General features: G+C 42.6%; 1 protein-coding gene across 1 annotated transcript in view; it reads right to left on the bottom strand.

The window, feature by feature from the left end:
- The window catches only part of ADAMTS12 (ADAM metallopeptidase with thrombospondin type 1 motif 12), a 288,416-nt gene that overhangs the window by 74,162 nt on the left and 199,489 nt on the right, over positions 1-14,765 (bottom strand). Inside the window, exons 13-14 of the mRNA XM_015235450.2 lie at positions 9,316-9,449; positions 2,327-2,447 (exon numbers count right to left, since the gene is read on the bottom strand). Coding sequence (XP_015090936.1) covers positions 2,327-2,447; positions 9,316-9,449 — 255 coding nt within the window. The remainder of the gene's footprint in view (positions 1-2,326; positions 2,448-9,315; positions 9,450-14,765) is intronic.

The following is a 14,765-nucleotide window of genomic DNA, read 5'->3' as shown; positions in this document are numbered from 1 at the left end:
AGTAATACAGGATCCAGGAGATGAGACACCAAGAAACAAACCAAGGCTGAGGAACTGGACAATGAAGGGCCAGTGTTCTAGACCAAAGAGAAGGGACTGCAAGAGTTTGGGATGAAGGCCAGGGCTCTGGGTAACAAGCCCAGGGCACCTTTGAAAGAATAAGGCTTAATTTCCTGCCAACTTCTTTCTGAAACAGGCTCCTCATTAATTTCTACCCAACAGTCAAATGTCACAGCGGGGCTCTGGACCTGTAACCTGGACGGTGTGAGGCAAGTAGGCAGTGGGAAGAGCCATCGTCTTACTCATTACTCTGTTCCCCATGCCAAGCACACAACAGGTGCTCGGCTGAAGTTTCTCAAGTAACAGAGTGAATGAATGAATGAACCAGGCCATTCTTTATGTCTGTACACGGTACACAGTACTCTGTGGTACACAGTACTCTGGGCCTACGTTCTTCAAGTTCCAGACACGTCCAATCACAGCAACCACGCACTACACCTAATACCAACTCTTTTCTCTTTCCCCCAGATAGGAAATAGAAGCTATTACGGACGATCTACAAGTCGGTGGGTCTTTTGTTCCCCAAGTGTGGCATTAATTAAAGGGCAAGATGCCACCATCTGCTGTGAGGCATCAGATCTACTAAAAAGAGCTCTTCTCCACAGAGAAAGACAGGAACTTAGTTGTTGAGACATCCCAAGGAGCCCATGGATAAAGACACCGTCTTCTGAAGAGCCTGCCCACCTTCGACACTTAGATATCAACAAACTCATGATCAGCCCTGAGGCCCGAGACAGAGGGAAGACAGGAAGTGCCACCCGGGCTTGGAAGGGGCCTCAGAAATTGAGTGAGGCCCACAGAGGTGACCTCCTGGGGTTGGTGGTAACCTAGACCAGTACCTGGCCTCTTACCCCTGAGTGTACCTCACCTTCGCACCCTCCCCTCTCTTTCTTAGAAGCATTCACAACAAATAAGGAAAAGTCTTGACTAATATTTCACACCCTCATAGCCAAGGGCAGCAGGAGCCAGAGAGGAGGAGGCATTGGGTCTGACCACCATGGGCATTTCTAATGCAGACTTTTTCACCTTTTATTTTTTTTTTTAAAAAGCTGTCAGCCAAAGTAAAGCAGGAAGGGAAAAGAAGAACACAGGCAGAAGCCATGGACCAGTCTGGCCATGCAAGGTTTGAAGGATTTTTGAATCCTTTTGAGTGACTGATCGCATGTCCTCATTATTTCCTGGTAACAGAGACGATTTTGCCACAAGAGCTACTCTGCACCTGTTGCCCAAGATCATTGTTGTGTGTGTGTGTGTGTGTTGCCTGATGGTTTCTTACTTCCCTCAGGAAAAAAGACACACTGGGTTTTCTTTCAAGGCCATGGTTAAGAACAGTGATAACACAGCTATGGGGATTCAATGCACAAACGCTGGACAACAAAGCCTTCTCCAAACAACCACAGCCCCGTGCAGCCGGTTATAAACACACACTTGTTCTGGGAATAATCCTCCAAAAGGAACCACCACAAGCCACAGACTCTGGAGGGCGAGTGGGACCCTCTTGACCAGGGAGATGGAGGCATAGTGTGAGCCTCCTGGGCCGATCACTGCCACCCACCGAACAGCAGCAATGACAAGAAGACCACTGCCGGGTGGAGAGACCAGGAGAAAAGAATACTTTAGGACACACAACAGGGAGGATTCTGAGATTTACATCTTTGAGCTGGAGTCAGAAAGTGACTATACCCAATATTTTAATGCTGGGGGTACAATATCCCAACTGCAATACAGTAACAAGAGAACTGGGGGAGAGAGGAGATGAGAAGCTGGCTGAGAAGGACACAGATGCAAGAAAGGGCAGAGAAGCCAGCAACGGGTTTAAAGGCAGAAGAATCAGAGTGAACCTTCAGGACCAAAGGAGAGGCAAGGCAGCCTTGCTTTAACTTGCTCTTCTTCCCAATGCCTCCCTGTAAGGCAGCCCCAGCCAGCGGTGCCTTATGGCTCCCCAGGTGGCTTCTATTCCCCTGGTTCCTCGTCCACTGGCCTTCAGCCCTGGATCCTCTCCTGCAGATCACACTCTTAAACCTGGTCCCATAGGCAGCCACAAGGCCACCTCAGGTCCCTACAGCAGCAGTGGGACACTTCCTGAAACTGCATACCATTCAACCCCTTTCCTAAGACTGCCAAGGAGCCTTTATCCCTTTGGAGTGAAGGCTACATCCATTTTCAATTCTGTGAAAGTCATAATCTGCTTTAAAAAAAAAATAGCACTCAGTCTTCACCTTCATTCTCAGTCCCCTGCCACTTTAATTATTTATTTGCTTATTACCAGATCCTTCTTTCTGTTTAAACATCTTCTTCACGGTCTGGCAGGCGGAGCCATCCCCAAGGCACACACCGCAGCGATCCTCCGTGGCGTTGGAGTCGATCTCATAGTCACAGCCCACCATCTGCAGGGAAGGGAGGTCGAGGGTGAAGGACACAGGCAGGAGACGCCACACCTGCCTTGGACCTTTGACTTCTCCCGGCCCCCTTTGCTGTGGATGAGATGCAGGCTGGGGGCATTACAGGAACAAATGGTTCCTCTTCCTGGTAGCAGCCAGAGGTAAAGCAGCCACTGATGGTAAAGGAACCAGCTGCTTAGAGGAAAACGACGTACACACCGAACAGGTCTCTAATTTCCCAAGTGAGAGGCAGAACTGGACACACTTCCAAAAATTGAACAATGAAAACATCCTGGAATCGGAGTAAGTGGAGCAGCAGATCCCTTTCAGATGTGCAAACCTCACACCCCCTCCTCTCCAGTGACATTTCCCAGGAATGATGTAACCACTCCACCTATATTTTGGTTGTTCAGTCCCTTTACATTCCTCACTGGGGTTACCCTCTCTGGTTCCTGTCTAAACTGGCAGCCATGGGGGAAACCTGGTTTCATGCTGAGACCTCCCCAGTCCCGTGATGGAAGAGATCTCTGTCCTGCAGACCCGGCGCCAGATCCTTCGGAGCCTCCAAGACCCCAGTCCCCTCTGCACATTACACGCAGCCGTGTCCCAGCCACCCTGGCCTCCTTTCCTCCAGTTGCAGAGGAAGAACTGGTTATTTCTCCCCTGAGCCAAGACTAATAATGCCCCACGCCCTGGACGGGATCACTTCTCAGTGTTCTGTGCACTGGGCCTCCCGAACCACCATCTTTCCCTCTCCCCAGGTTCCTTCTCCTCGGCCCACCAATACAGCCAAGTCTTTCCCATCTGATTCCCAGTCTGGAAAATGAGAGCATTAAACTTGGGGTGTCTGGTAGCATCAGATACCAAAGAACCATGACACTCAGACTGAAAGCCATGGAACATGTGAACTTCCACTGAAGTTCTTGGTCACTTGCCCACTTCTATGGCCTGTATTCCAGAACCACATTTCAGTGGTAGAAGAAAGAAGGAAGACTACACTATATTCTAGTAGTTGGATTTTTCTTTTCTGTTTGGGAAGAAGAATTGTGCCCAGGTAGTTTATGTTTCTCTCCCAAAGAGAGTTCTCTTTCTTATTTTAAAGCCACCTCAAATCGACTGAAAGGAAGAAGAGTTTAGGTCTTTAAACACCATCCTCTCTCCACCAGCTAAACAGAGAATTGATCCCATGGACAGAAAACAGCATCATTCCTCAGGTTAACCTAATCTGTGCTTTCCTTTAGGTCCAAAGATTGTGCTATTGGACCCAGGTGGGAAAAATAAAATGCTAGGAGATTAAAAAAAAAAAAAACCAGTCATGCTAATCACAACAGAAAGGAAAGAAAGGATGTGTGCCTTCAGTGGTTGTAACTAAAATGCCAACCCTTCACAAGTGATATGTTTACATCAATCTTGAGTATCTCTAATAAGCCGACATTTACAAATTCTATTCCCAGTGAACTTCATTCCTTCACTGATTGGGAATGAGCCCAGGAAACTTACTCTGAGACATACTCATTTTAAAGTCTTTTTAAAAATCTTGATCAAAAGGGGATGGATTAAAAAATGTGAGATAAAAAGGAAAGAGAGTCAGAAAAACAAATACCTTGAGCCCCTCTCTAGCAATGTTTGCCTGTATCCCTGGGAGGCAGGGTTGGGGACAGAAAGGCACACTCCCCAACATGCTGGTCCAGTGCGTAGTAAATGCTTCTTGTGGGCACTCCATCCCACCTGCTCCTCCCATCAGCTGCACACAGCACAGTCAACCCTGAACTGAGTACAACAGAAGGCCAGTTCTCCTCGCTACACGTAAAACATAAGGGCTCTCAGTGGAAAATGAACAGACATCCCTCTCCTCCTCCATGGCGTGTATTCTGGCAGCAGATGTCATCTCTCCGCCTTCAGCAGAATCAGAGGTGGCCCTGCTGCTGCTACCAAATGCGGACAAAGACTCCAGCACGGCTCCTCTGATGCAACTCTTAGGATGCCAGGTAGCCACCCCAATAGGCACCTTTTTTTAAAAAAGAAAATCACTTTAATTTCCCATCACATCATTAGTTCTTTCTTTAAAAACCAGCCTTCTTAGGGGTATAGCTAATATGTAAAATGCTGCACATTCAGTTTTACAGTTTGATGAGTCTGGACGCCTACGAACACCTGTGAAACCAGCGCCACAATCCAGGTAACAGACATATCGTCAGCTCCAAGAGTTCCCTTGTGTCCCTTCATTTTGTGTGTGGTAAGAACACTTAACATGAGATCTACCCTCTTCACAAAACTGAAGTGCACAATCCAGTACTGTTAACAACAGCATCTCTAGGACTTACTCATCTTACATAACTGAGACTTTCTACCCATTGAACAGCGACGGTTCATTGGTCCCTCCCTACAGACCTTGGCAACCACCGTCCTCTTCCCTGCCTCTATGAATCTCACCAGTTCAGGGCTTCATATAAGTGGATTCATGTAGCATTTGTCATCCCGTGACTGGCTTGCTTCACCTAACAACGTCCTACAGGCTCATCCATGTTGTCCAAATGGTAGGATTTTCTTCTTTTCTAAAAGAAGTGTATATGCCACATTTTCTTTTCTTTTCTTTTTTTTAACTGAAGTATAGTCAGTTACAGTGTGCCAATTTCTGGTGTACAGCATAATGTCCCAGTCATGCATATATACACATATATTTATTTTCACACTCTTTTTCATTCGTGGTTATTATAAGATATTGAATATAGTTCCCTGTGCTATACAGAAGAAATTTGTTTTTTTTAATCTATTTTCATATATAGTGGTTAACAATTTGCAAATCTCAAATTCCCAAATTTATCCCTTCCCACTCCCTTTCCCCCAGTAAACGTAAGATTTTTTACTATGTCTGCGAGTCTTGTGAGTCTGTTTCTGTTTTTTTGTAGATGAATTCATTAGTGTCCCCGAACCCTTTTTTTTTTTTAGATTCCACATATGAGTAATATCATATGGTATTTTTCTTTATCTGTTCATCTGTTGATAAGCATTTGGGTTGTTTCCATATCTTGGGTATTGTAAATAATGCTATAATAAACATGGAAATACAGGTATCTCTTTAAGATCCTGATTTCAGTCCTTTTGGATATATACCCAGAAGTGGGATTGCTGGGTCATATGGTAAAAATTAAATTTTAATTTAATTAAAAAGTAAGTATTTTTAATTTTTTGAGGAACTTTCATATTGTTTTCTATAGTGGCTGCACCATTGTACATTCCCACCAAGAGTGCACAAGGGTTCCTGTTTCTCCATGTTCACACCAATACTTGTTACCTTTTGTTTTTTAATAGCCATTATAACACGTGTGAGGTGATATCTCAAGAGTTTTTGTTTGTATTTCTTTGACATTTAATGATGTTGAACACTTTTTCATATACCTGTTGGCTATTTGTATGTCTTTTTTGGAGAAATGTCTATTCAAGTCTTTCACTCATTTTTAAATCAGGTTATTTGTTTTTCTGCTATTGATCTGTGGGAGTTTCTCATACATTTTAGATAATAACTCCTATCATATATATGGTTTGCAAACATTTTCTCCCACTCTGTAGGTTGACTCTTTATTCTGATGACTATTTCTTTTCTTGTGCAAAAGTGCATCATCAATTCTTGACCCTGTCTTTTGGACTGAAGAGCATCCTATCTTGAACACTCTTTAGAGAAATCAGATCCCAGTCATTCACTAGGTTTTCAGCCCTACATGAGTGAGTAAGTAATATGTATTCTTACCGATTCTCATCTTTCCCCTATGAGTTAACATCGTTTTACTGTTTTATTCTATAATTTCTCAAGTGACCAAGGACTAAAATACCAACTGGCGCCACGACCTAATGCACCAAGAAACTACTCATTCCCTTCCGTGGTCCCTTGGCAAAGGTAGAGACTGGAAGAATGCCTGGCTCCAAGATGAGATTCAGTCCCAGCCATTTTAAGAAATGTCAGTAGACTGATCATAAGAGCAAAAAATCATTGTGTTAGGTCGATCAGAATCAGGGTCCTGGGGTCAGAGGTTGATGGACGGCCTAGAGAAGAAGTCTAGGAACAGCTGATGTGATGGATTAGGGCAGCTAAGCTGTTTGGGAAGGAAATGATGCCAAAGCTCTGCTGACTGGCAGGACGGGGAAGCGTGAAGGAACTGACAGCCAAAGAACTGATTACCAAAGAAAGGGGTGAGAGAGCTGGAAGGTTAGCCGGCTGTCTTGAGACAGTCGGTAAGACTGCAGAGCTGGGAAAGTTGGAAGAGGAGTGGGAATATCTGCTCATATATTTAAAAGCTTATTCCATGTCACACTTATGATTAAAAATAGGTGATATCCTGAAAAGTCATTGTTTCCATTTATATCTGTGATAAATAAGCTTAGGAGTGCAGTATGAGTTTAAAAAATGGGAGGGGGAGGGGCACAGTTACGTCCTATAGCAATTTCAGTTCTAGTCAAAATTTGATAATTCTCTTGACAACAGAATCTGCAAATCTAACACGCCAACATACTGGCAAATATCATAATTTCAAAATAGCTAAATATGAGTATAAGCAAATATAATGACTATTTATAGGGATATCAGCAAATATTTTCATATCCACAAAGAAGATGAATTAGACACCATATATATTCTTTTCCAGTGGTGTAACTTTTTATTTCAACACATGTTCAATTCCCCTTGAAAAAACTGTGGTAAATGAATAATACTAACAAAAGCTGAACATATCTACAACCTGGATCTTCAAAAGATAAATTATATTTAGGCTATTAAGGTAAATTTCATTTGACACAATTTTTTCAGCTTAAAAACTTAGCTCAGAGTGGTATACGCAGAAAGTGAGTAACTAAAGCTTCTACAAACTTACTGTTGGGGGGAAGAGGGAGAAGAGAATGGGAAGGGATAAATTGGGAGTTTGAGATTTGCAAATATTGACTAATATATATAAAATAGATAAACAAGTTCATACTGTATAGCACAGGGAACTATATTCAGTATCTTATAGTAACTTACAGTGAAAAAGAATATGAAAATGAATATATGTATGTTCATGTATGACTGAAGCATTATACTGTACACCAGAAACTGACACAACACTGCAAACTGACTATACTTCAATAAAAAAAAAATACATATATATATAAAAGCTTCTAAAAGGTATTAACTGGTTTCCAGAAAGAGGAAGCCCAGCTGAGAGAATATGGCTTATCCTGTTAAGCTGATTTAATTGGTTTCAAGAGATACCCAAGACCACCTATGTTTTGTTCAAAACACCTGTTTTTCATCACAAGCTAAAGATACTGTCTCTATGCATGCAAAGGCATTTAGGTCTAAAAGATAATTTTAGCATCACATTCATTCCTTGATGACTGAAGTTCTCAGCCCTAACAGCATACAGCAATCACCTGGGGAGTTTTTAAAATATCAATGCCCAGGCCCCAGATCCCAGCAATTCTGAATTAACAGGTTGGAGACAGAGCCACCATCAGTTTTTAAACGCTCTCCAGCTAATTCTAATAGGCAGCCAGGCCTGAGAACCACTGCCTTAGATGGTGAGGGGCTGTTTTGGCCTAAATTAGCTAAACAAACTTTTTCCCTCTCTAGGGAATAGATCTAACCTAAAAATATGCTATTTTTGGCTCTCTGTAGCTATAATGGTAATTAGTGTGTTAGAGAGAGAATTCTGCCTGAGCTCTAGTTCAGTTCCAACTTAGAGTCTGATTCAGGCTTGCTGTTAATGTCCTCAGTCCTGGAAATCACCATGTTGCCTCCTGTGCTTTGGTCACGGCTGGATTAAGTCCACAGGCAACTGCAAGGTGATAAACTCACCTTCCCAGGGTGCTAAACATTTCTGGGCAGGAGCTTTTCATGGCATCAAGTTGGTCCAATGGAAAAACAATTATGATAATTGTTTGTAATAACAAATAAAATATGTTGAGAATTTATTGTGTGTCAGGCGCTCTGTTAAGGGCTTAACACATAGGACATTTTCTGACAACTCCGACTAAGAAAATCTGTTAATACTTCAATTTTACGAAAGGAAATTGAGTTTTAGAAAGATGTATGGGGTTATATAAGTACCAAACAGTGGTACTGGGTTCATATTCTACAGCCTGAGCATAAACCATTGCGCTTTAGTAATAGTTAACTGAATATTTTTATGGTTTTTCTTTCATTGATTAAAAACACCTCTTTAAACTGAGATTTATGCCCGAATGTTGGATCACAGAACTTGTTCACCTGTTTCTTGCAAAATGGACTGAGCAATGGTGAGAAATTCTTCAATGACTGCACACATAAAAAGCTTTTTAAAAAAATCAAATCTAAGTAATTTATGTAAAGGCAGAGTTTCTTCAGAGAGTCCATGTGGAAATACTACCTGGAAATCAGAAGACCTGTGGTATACCCACTGGTCATGCCATCTCACTCTTCGTAAGATCATGTTCGTGACCCACGAAGAATTAAATGTGAAAATTCTTTGTGAAAAACACTATACAATTATTAATTTCAGTTTTTCCTCAAATTTAATTCCTCTGTTGACAAGTAACCAATGAATAACTTAATACCACTGAGATAATTCGAGTTGCCTTTTTCTAATAATTCCTCCTTTAATTTGGTTCTTCTTCAAACGGACCCAGCTCCAAGCCTAAAATACTACCCCAGAGCACATGAACAGACAGGAAATGAAGATGACGGTGGAGGAAAACTAGTCAGTTCCCTGTCACTCTGATGAGTGCTGAGAAATCTTGTCTCACAGGCCACACGAAAAAACCACATGCAAATGCCGAGGAAGCAAAAGGTTAGAATGTCTGACTTCCTGAATTAATAAAAATTATGATTTTGTAAAGTCATAGATTAAGGAAACATACCCAATACCTTACATATGCCATTAATACAGACATTTCTGCTGTTGCCACCTTCAAAGCAAGGGGTACCATCAGTGACAGCATCCAGCATTTTCTCGGAAAAATGGCCATCTATGGGTCGGCAGTACAGCTCACAGGGATGTGCTGAAGTGAAAAACAGACAAATCCTTGCAAGTCAGCTTTTGAGCTCAGAACCCTCCCCCCAGGATTTCATACGTATGACCTCCCAAGTGTCGTTAATCTGGAGAGCCCCATCTTTTACCCTTCCGTGACACATGATGGAATGTAGGCTTTTGTCTTCTACAGAGCTTTGTAACAAATTTAATTGGGAAGATTGCTTTAAAATAGTAGGCCTTTTGTTATAAATGATGAGACCTTTCAATCCAATGTTGAACTGTGCTTGTGAAAATAAAGCACTGAGCATCTGGGGTTAACCTAGAAAACTGGTAACAGCAACCAGTGATGCAGGACAAGCTTGATGCCTGCGCATTGTCTGCAGCAAAGTAAGCCGACTCCGGGGGGACCACTAACACCACTGCCACAGTCATAAGCCCACTCCCAACAAACAGTCTCTCTTATTCTCCTCAAGTCCAAGTCCTTAGACACAGATTTATAACCACATGGAAACAAAAGATCTGTTTTTTTGCCAAAGCAGAAGCCAACCTGCCTATTTATCATAGTGGCCCACCCCATCAAGCTGCGTCCTGCATTGAATCCATTCTAAGGTTCAATTTTCTGTTCCCTTGTGAATGAAGACAGGGTGATCTCCCGCACAGAGTTGCTTTTTCTGAAGGTTTACTTAATTCAGTGCATTTCTATACATAGGTACTTGGAATAACCAGAAAGAGAGAACTTTTAAGACATAAATTCCCTTAAAAATTTGAATGGGTGATGCATGTATCTGATAAGCATTCGACTAGTCATTTTCTTTGGAATGTTCCGTCTTGTTTTCTTTAAGTGAAAAACTTCAGAATGTCCTCCTCAGAAAGGTTCTTTTGGGATCTCTTTTGGATCTGTTTATTGGGGGAAGGGCTATAAGTTTTCTTGGTGGTGTGACCAGCTGGAGGCTCAATGACACCAGCCACAGGGCCATTTGCCATGGACCCACCTCAGTGTGGATGGACACCAAATGCAGGCCACATGCCCAACTCAAGGCACGGCTGCTCAAGGATGCAGTGACCCACGTGGGAAAGAAATAAAAGTGTACAACTTCCACAAGTACAACTGAGAGCAGAAGCTCACACACTGAAACCCTGGTGGAACTTGACAGAGTTTCAAAAGCATCTCTTCAAAGAGCAAAGGAAACAGGTAAGAGCAAATCAAGGTACCAACTGATCTTATATAAAGTGCAGTGGGTAAGCTGTCTGAGAAAATGAACAAAGTCAAAATGAGTTGGAGAGATTACTGCACCAAGTGCCGATGGAAAACAGCCAGGAGACTCTGGGGCCAAGGCATGACTCGGGATTATTGTAAATCTTCATTCCTGGCCGCAAGGTTAGCTCTCTCACTGCCTGAACTGGAATAGAAGTATTTCGAGGGAGCCACCTGGGAGCAATTCTGCTCTCCGAGAGATGCGAACATCCAGCCAGGTGTGCTGAGTCCAGGGAATCATTTTCTGAAACATTGGGCTGTTAAGCAGAAGGATGGAGGCGGGGGAAATGCTTTTAAATAAGACTTTGATTTGCGCTTTAGAATTTAGACTTGAGATTTTGTATTTAGACACATAAAGTACAAAGAGAAAGCAGCCCTGAATAATTCTGTTTCTAAAGGAATTATCTGTTCCAGCCTGCTGGGGAGGGTTGGGACTAGAGGTACCTAGAGTGCAAAACTGAGGGCGTCTCTCTCGGTTGTATAAATGGCTCCTCACAGCAAGTAAACCCCCACCCAAAGGCAAGCGCTGCTTTGAATTCCAGATTGGCGAAGTCCCAATGTTTGCCTTAGTTTTACTCCCTCTGGGCTTGTGCTGTTTGACTCACTCCTTGTAGGATAAAGCCATCCAGAGACTTTTGCTAGTCTTGTTTATTTAGTGAGTTAAAGGGAATTTTGCTTGTTAAAACAACAGGCAACATATTACTCGAGCATTACTTCCCAGATCTTTGTGTGCTCTGCAGTGGTTATCTTATCTCATCTTAACAATCACAACTACACTATGATGTTAGTCCTTCTATTAGCCCCATTTAATAGAGAAAATTTAGGCACAGAGAGACTGTTTCCCAAGAACTCGCAGGCTGAGTGGCAGAGCAAAACCCAGGTTTAGCTCAGAGTTCACACCATTAACCCGTAACATAAAGGCACAGAATTTTCTTTAACAATGTCTTTGATGAAATCGTTTAAGTTACCACCTTTACATTATTAGGCAATGCATTTATTCATGGATCATCTCTGAGAAGCAAACTTGGTAGAATGCCAACTGGACTCCATTTTAGTATTTCTCTCATGGAACTGAAATACAGTGAGAATTATCAGCCTCTGGATCCATCAACTTCTACAGAGAGCAGATAGAAAAGTTCTAGCTCATGAGGGTCTAATATTACTTTGAGAAAGTTCCTTAACTTTTCTGTGACTCAGTTTTCTCATCTGAAAAATGGGGATAATCATACCTACCCTGCAGGGTAATTGTGAGGATTAAGACAGAGAACGTATGTTAAGCACTCAGCGTGATACCAGGTATACAGTAAGTGCTTGACAGATGACATTTGTTATGGTTGTTTTCACCTCTTAGTCATGAACTCATAAATTTTAAAAATCCCCTTCAGTTGCCCCGATAAGCCATGCATCTATCAGTCCAACCTTCTTTTGTAGCAGTTGAAAGACACGTGTTTTGTCATGCTGGCTCGGGTCTCTTTCCCAGGCATATACAAATCTTTCCTGAAATAGGCTCTTCTCCTTCCGATTATGTCATTTCTATCAACTCTGCACTGATTTCATGCTCTGTTTTGCTATTTTCTAAACAACTGCTGTCTTGTCAGTTTAGCAGAAAGAATTCTAGATCTGGCTAGGTCAGCAGGTGGTTCCATGACTTTTCTTTTCCATGACCATGCACCTGGTTCAAAGCCATCCCCCCCATACGACGACTACGGAGGTCCTCACAGCTCTATGCTTCCGAGACTATGGATTTTACAAGCTCCTCGGCCAAACCACAGTGTCCTCAGGGGCACCCCAGTCATCCATGCTTTGATCAGCTGCTGTCGGCCAGCACAGTGTGCGAAAGAGGGATCCTGTCCCTGGCCGGGGAGGACTGAAAGGCACGGGAGGGGCAGGGATAAGCACAGCCTGGAGGACTCTCCACATGAACTTTGGAGTTAGATTCATAGGGATTCAAATCCCAGCCCTGACTCCTACATCTTGCCCAAGGCATTCTGGTCTTCAGTCTGCACACAAGGGGTTTTCAGAGGGTAACACACTGAAACCTCCAGTAAGGTAACTGGCATAGAGCAATTGTTTAAACGTGGTTGTTATTACCATTTCCAATGAATACCAGCAGACTGTTACCTCCAGAAAAGCCTCTTAACCCACGTTTATTAATTAACAGACATGGCAGTGATCAACGCTGTCAGGGAGAAACTTTTGGACCAAGTGGCAAAGAGATCAACTTGATCCTGAGAGATCATCCACTCAGTCATAAAAATGAACTTGACCGTAGTGACAAAAGTCAAGGTTGTTCACTGTAGCCATTAACTGTTTCTCCAGGAAGAAATGGACCAACTGAGTTGTATTTACACAACAGAAGGCTATGCAGTTACTATGAGGAATGAGATAAACCGAAATGTCATGCTGTTCTCCTCAGTGACTCAAGAAAGCTGTAGAATCAGCAAAGTATGATTCCGTTCATGTGCAAATGAAAACCTGCTGTTAACATTGGTTGCCTCTGAGGAATAAGTTATGGTGGGAAGAATTCCTTTTTATTTCATTGTATTATATACACTTGCATTTTAAATAAGAAGCAGGTACTCCTTTTATAAATAATGTCTTGGTCCTTAAATAAGAAAACTGGAAAGGTCTCCCTTCCCCAGTGATAATCATGACACGTCTCCATAAAGAGAGGCCCGAATTTCAAGACTGCTTTTCATCTTGCTTCTGTGATACTGGATACTCATCTTGAAATCTTTCAGGATTAGACAGTCCGCTGTCTGAACTAACTGAAGGGCACTACAAGTAAAAAGCACAGATTCCTACTGACTATGAGGACAGCGGTCTGTGGAGCCTTAGGAACAGCTAGTAAATAATTCTCGTGCAACAGCAGCAGCGTGCAGACCCACTGCCGTGACTCCCGGTGCTAGGAGACCACTGTCATGCTCAAGGCCAGAAAGAACCCTGTGCTTGAAAGCATCCTTTGTGAACTGAGGGTTCAGGGCTATTGAAGCAGTTTATAAGGCTGACCCTGAAGACCTGTTTCCCTGTCCTTTCCTCTGGCCTGTCTTCCATGGTGCTCTGGGTATGTCTAGGTGGGCCTAGGACACAGGGCTCCGCAGAAGGAGGCAGGAGGAGCAATGGATGCTCTTAGTTCTCCAGGGTCATCAGGACCATCAGAGAGTCTCTGCCCAGGTATCACCCTCATGGATCCCTTAACACCCACAGAGCTGAGCTGAGTGTTTTCACTGTCTCAGGTGTACTCACCTGTCCTCACACATCCTTTTGTCTGGCTCATGTGATTTTTTTTCCCTCTAGCCTCCATACAGATTTACTAAGCTAAGTGAAAACTCTAAATGAAGCTAAACTCTAAGTTCAGCTAAGTGAAAACTCTGAAACTAATCGATGGCTGACTCTCCCTCACACTGCCTGATTAATCCTCTCAAAGGAAGCGCAGGTAACTGAATGAACGGATTGAATCAAAGGCTGCATTCTCTATTCTGCTGAAACAGGGTGGCTCAACATTTTTGGATAATGATCTTAAGAAGTAATCATTAGAAGCGAAAAATAAAACTTGCTAAGAAAGATAAAAACTATTTCTCAGGTCAAGGGAAAGTTCTGATGCATTTTATGTTTTTGTGAGTAAATTGCAATTTGAGTTTCACTATTTAAAAAACTTCAGTTTCTAAAATCCACTTACGGGCTGGGCTCCATGGATATGAACCCCGTGGAGTCACCCAGGGCCTCACACTTGGGTGAAAGCTCTGTTGTCACTGTCTTAAAACTCTTCATAATTTTACATTTGAACTTGTGTCTTGTAAGTGAAGTTCAGTGGGACGATGAGGTTTGCGCACAGAGGAGATTTGTGATATGTGTGTATGAGGTTCCTTGCCAGGTTTTCAGAAAGACTAAACCTTAAGCAAAAGGTGTAACTTAAAATGTTTTATGTTTTAACAAGTAATATTTAACTTAAAAAAGAAGCTCAGTTTAATGACTGGGCTCAGATCAGCTTGAGGGGAAAAAATAAAACAAAAACAAATAAAAAGTCCTGACCAAACACCCAACCAAAAATCAGTCAAATAATTACTAAATCCTGTAACCCTGGCTGGT

This window comes from Vicugna pacos, chromosome 3 (assembly GCF_048564905.1).
Source record: "Vicugna pacos chromosome 3, VicPac4, whole genome shotgun sequence".
Taxonomy (NCBI): domain Eukaryota; kingdom Metazoa; phylum Chordata; class Mammalia; order Artiodactyla; family Camelidae; genus Vicugna; species Vicugna pacos.
Note: the sequence above shows the minus strand (reverse complement) of the source record. Positions and strands in the feature narration are given on the sequence as shown.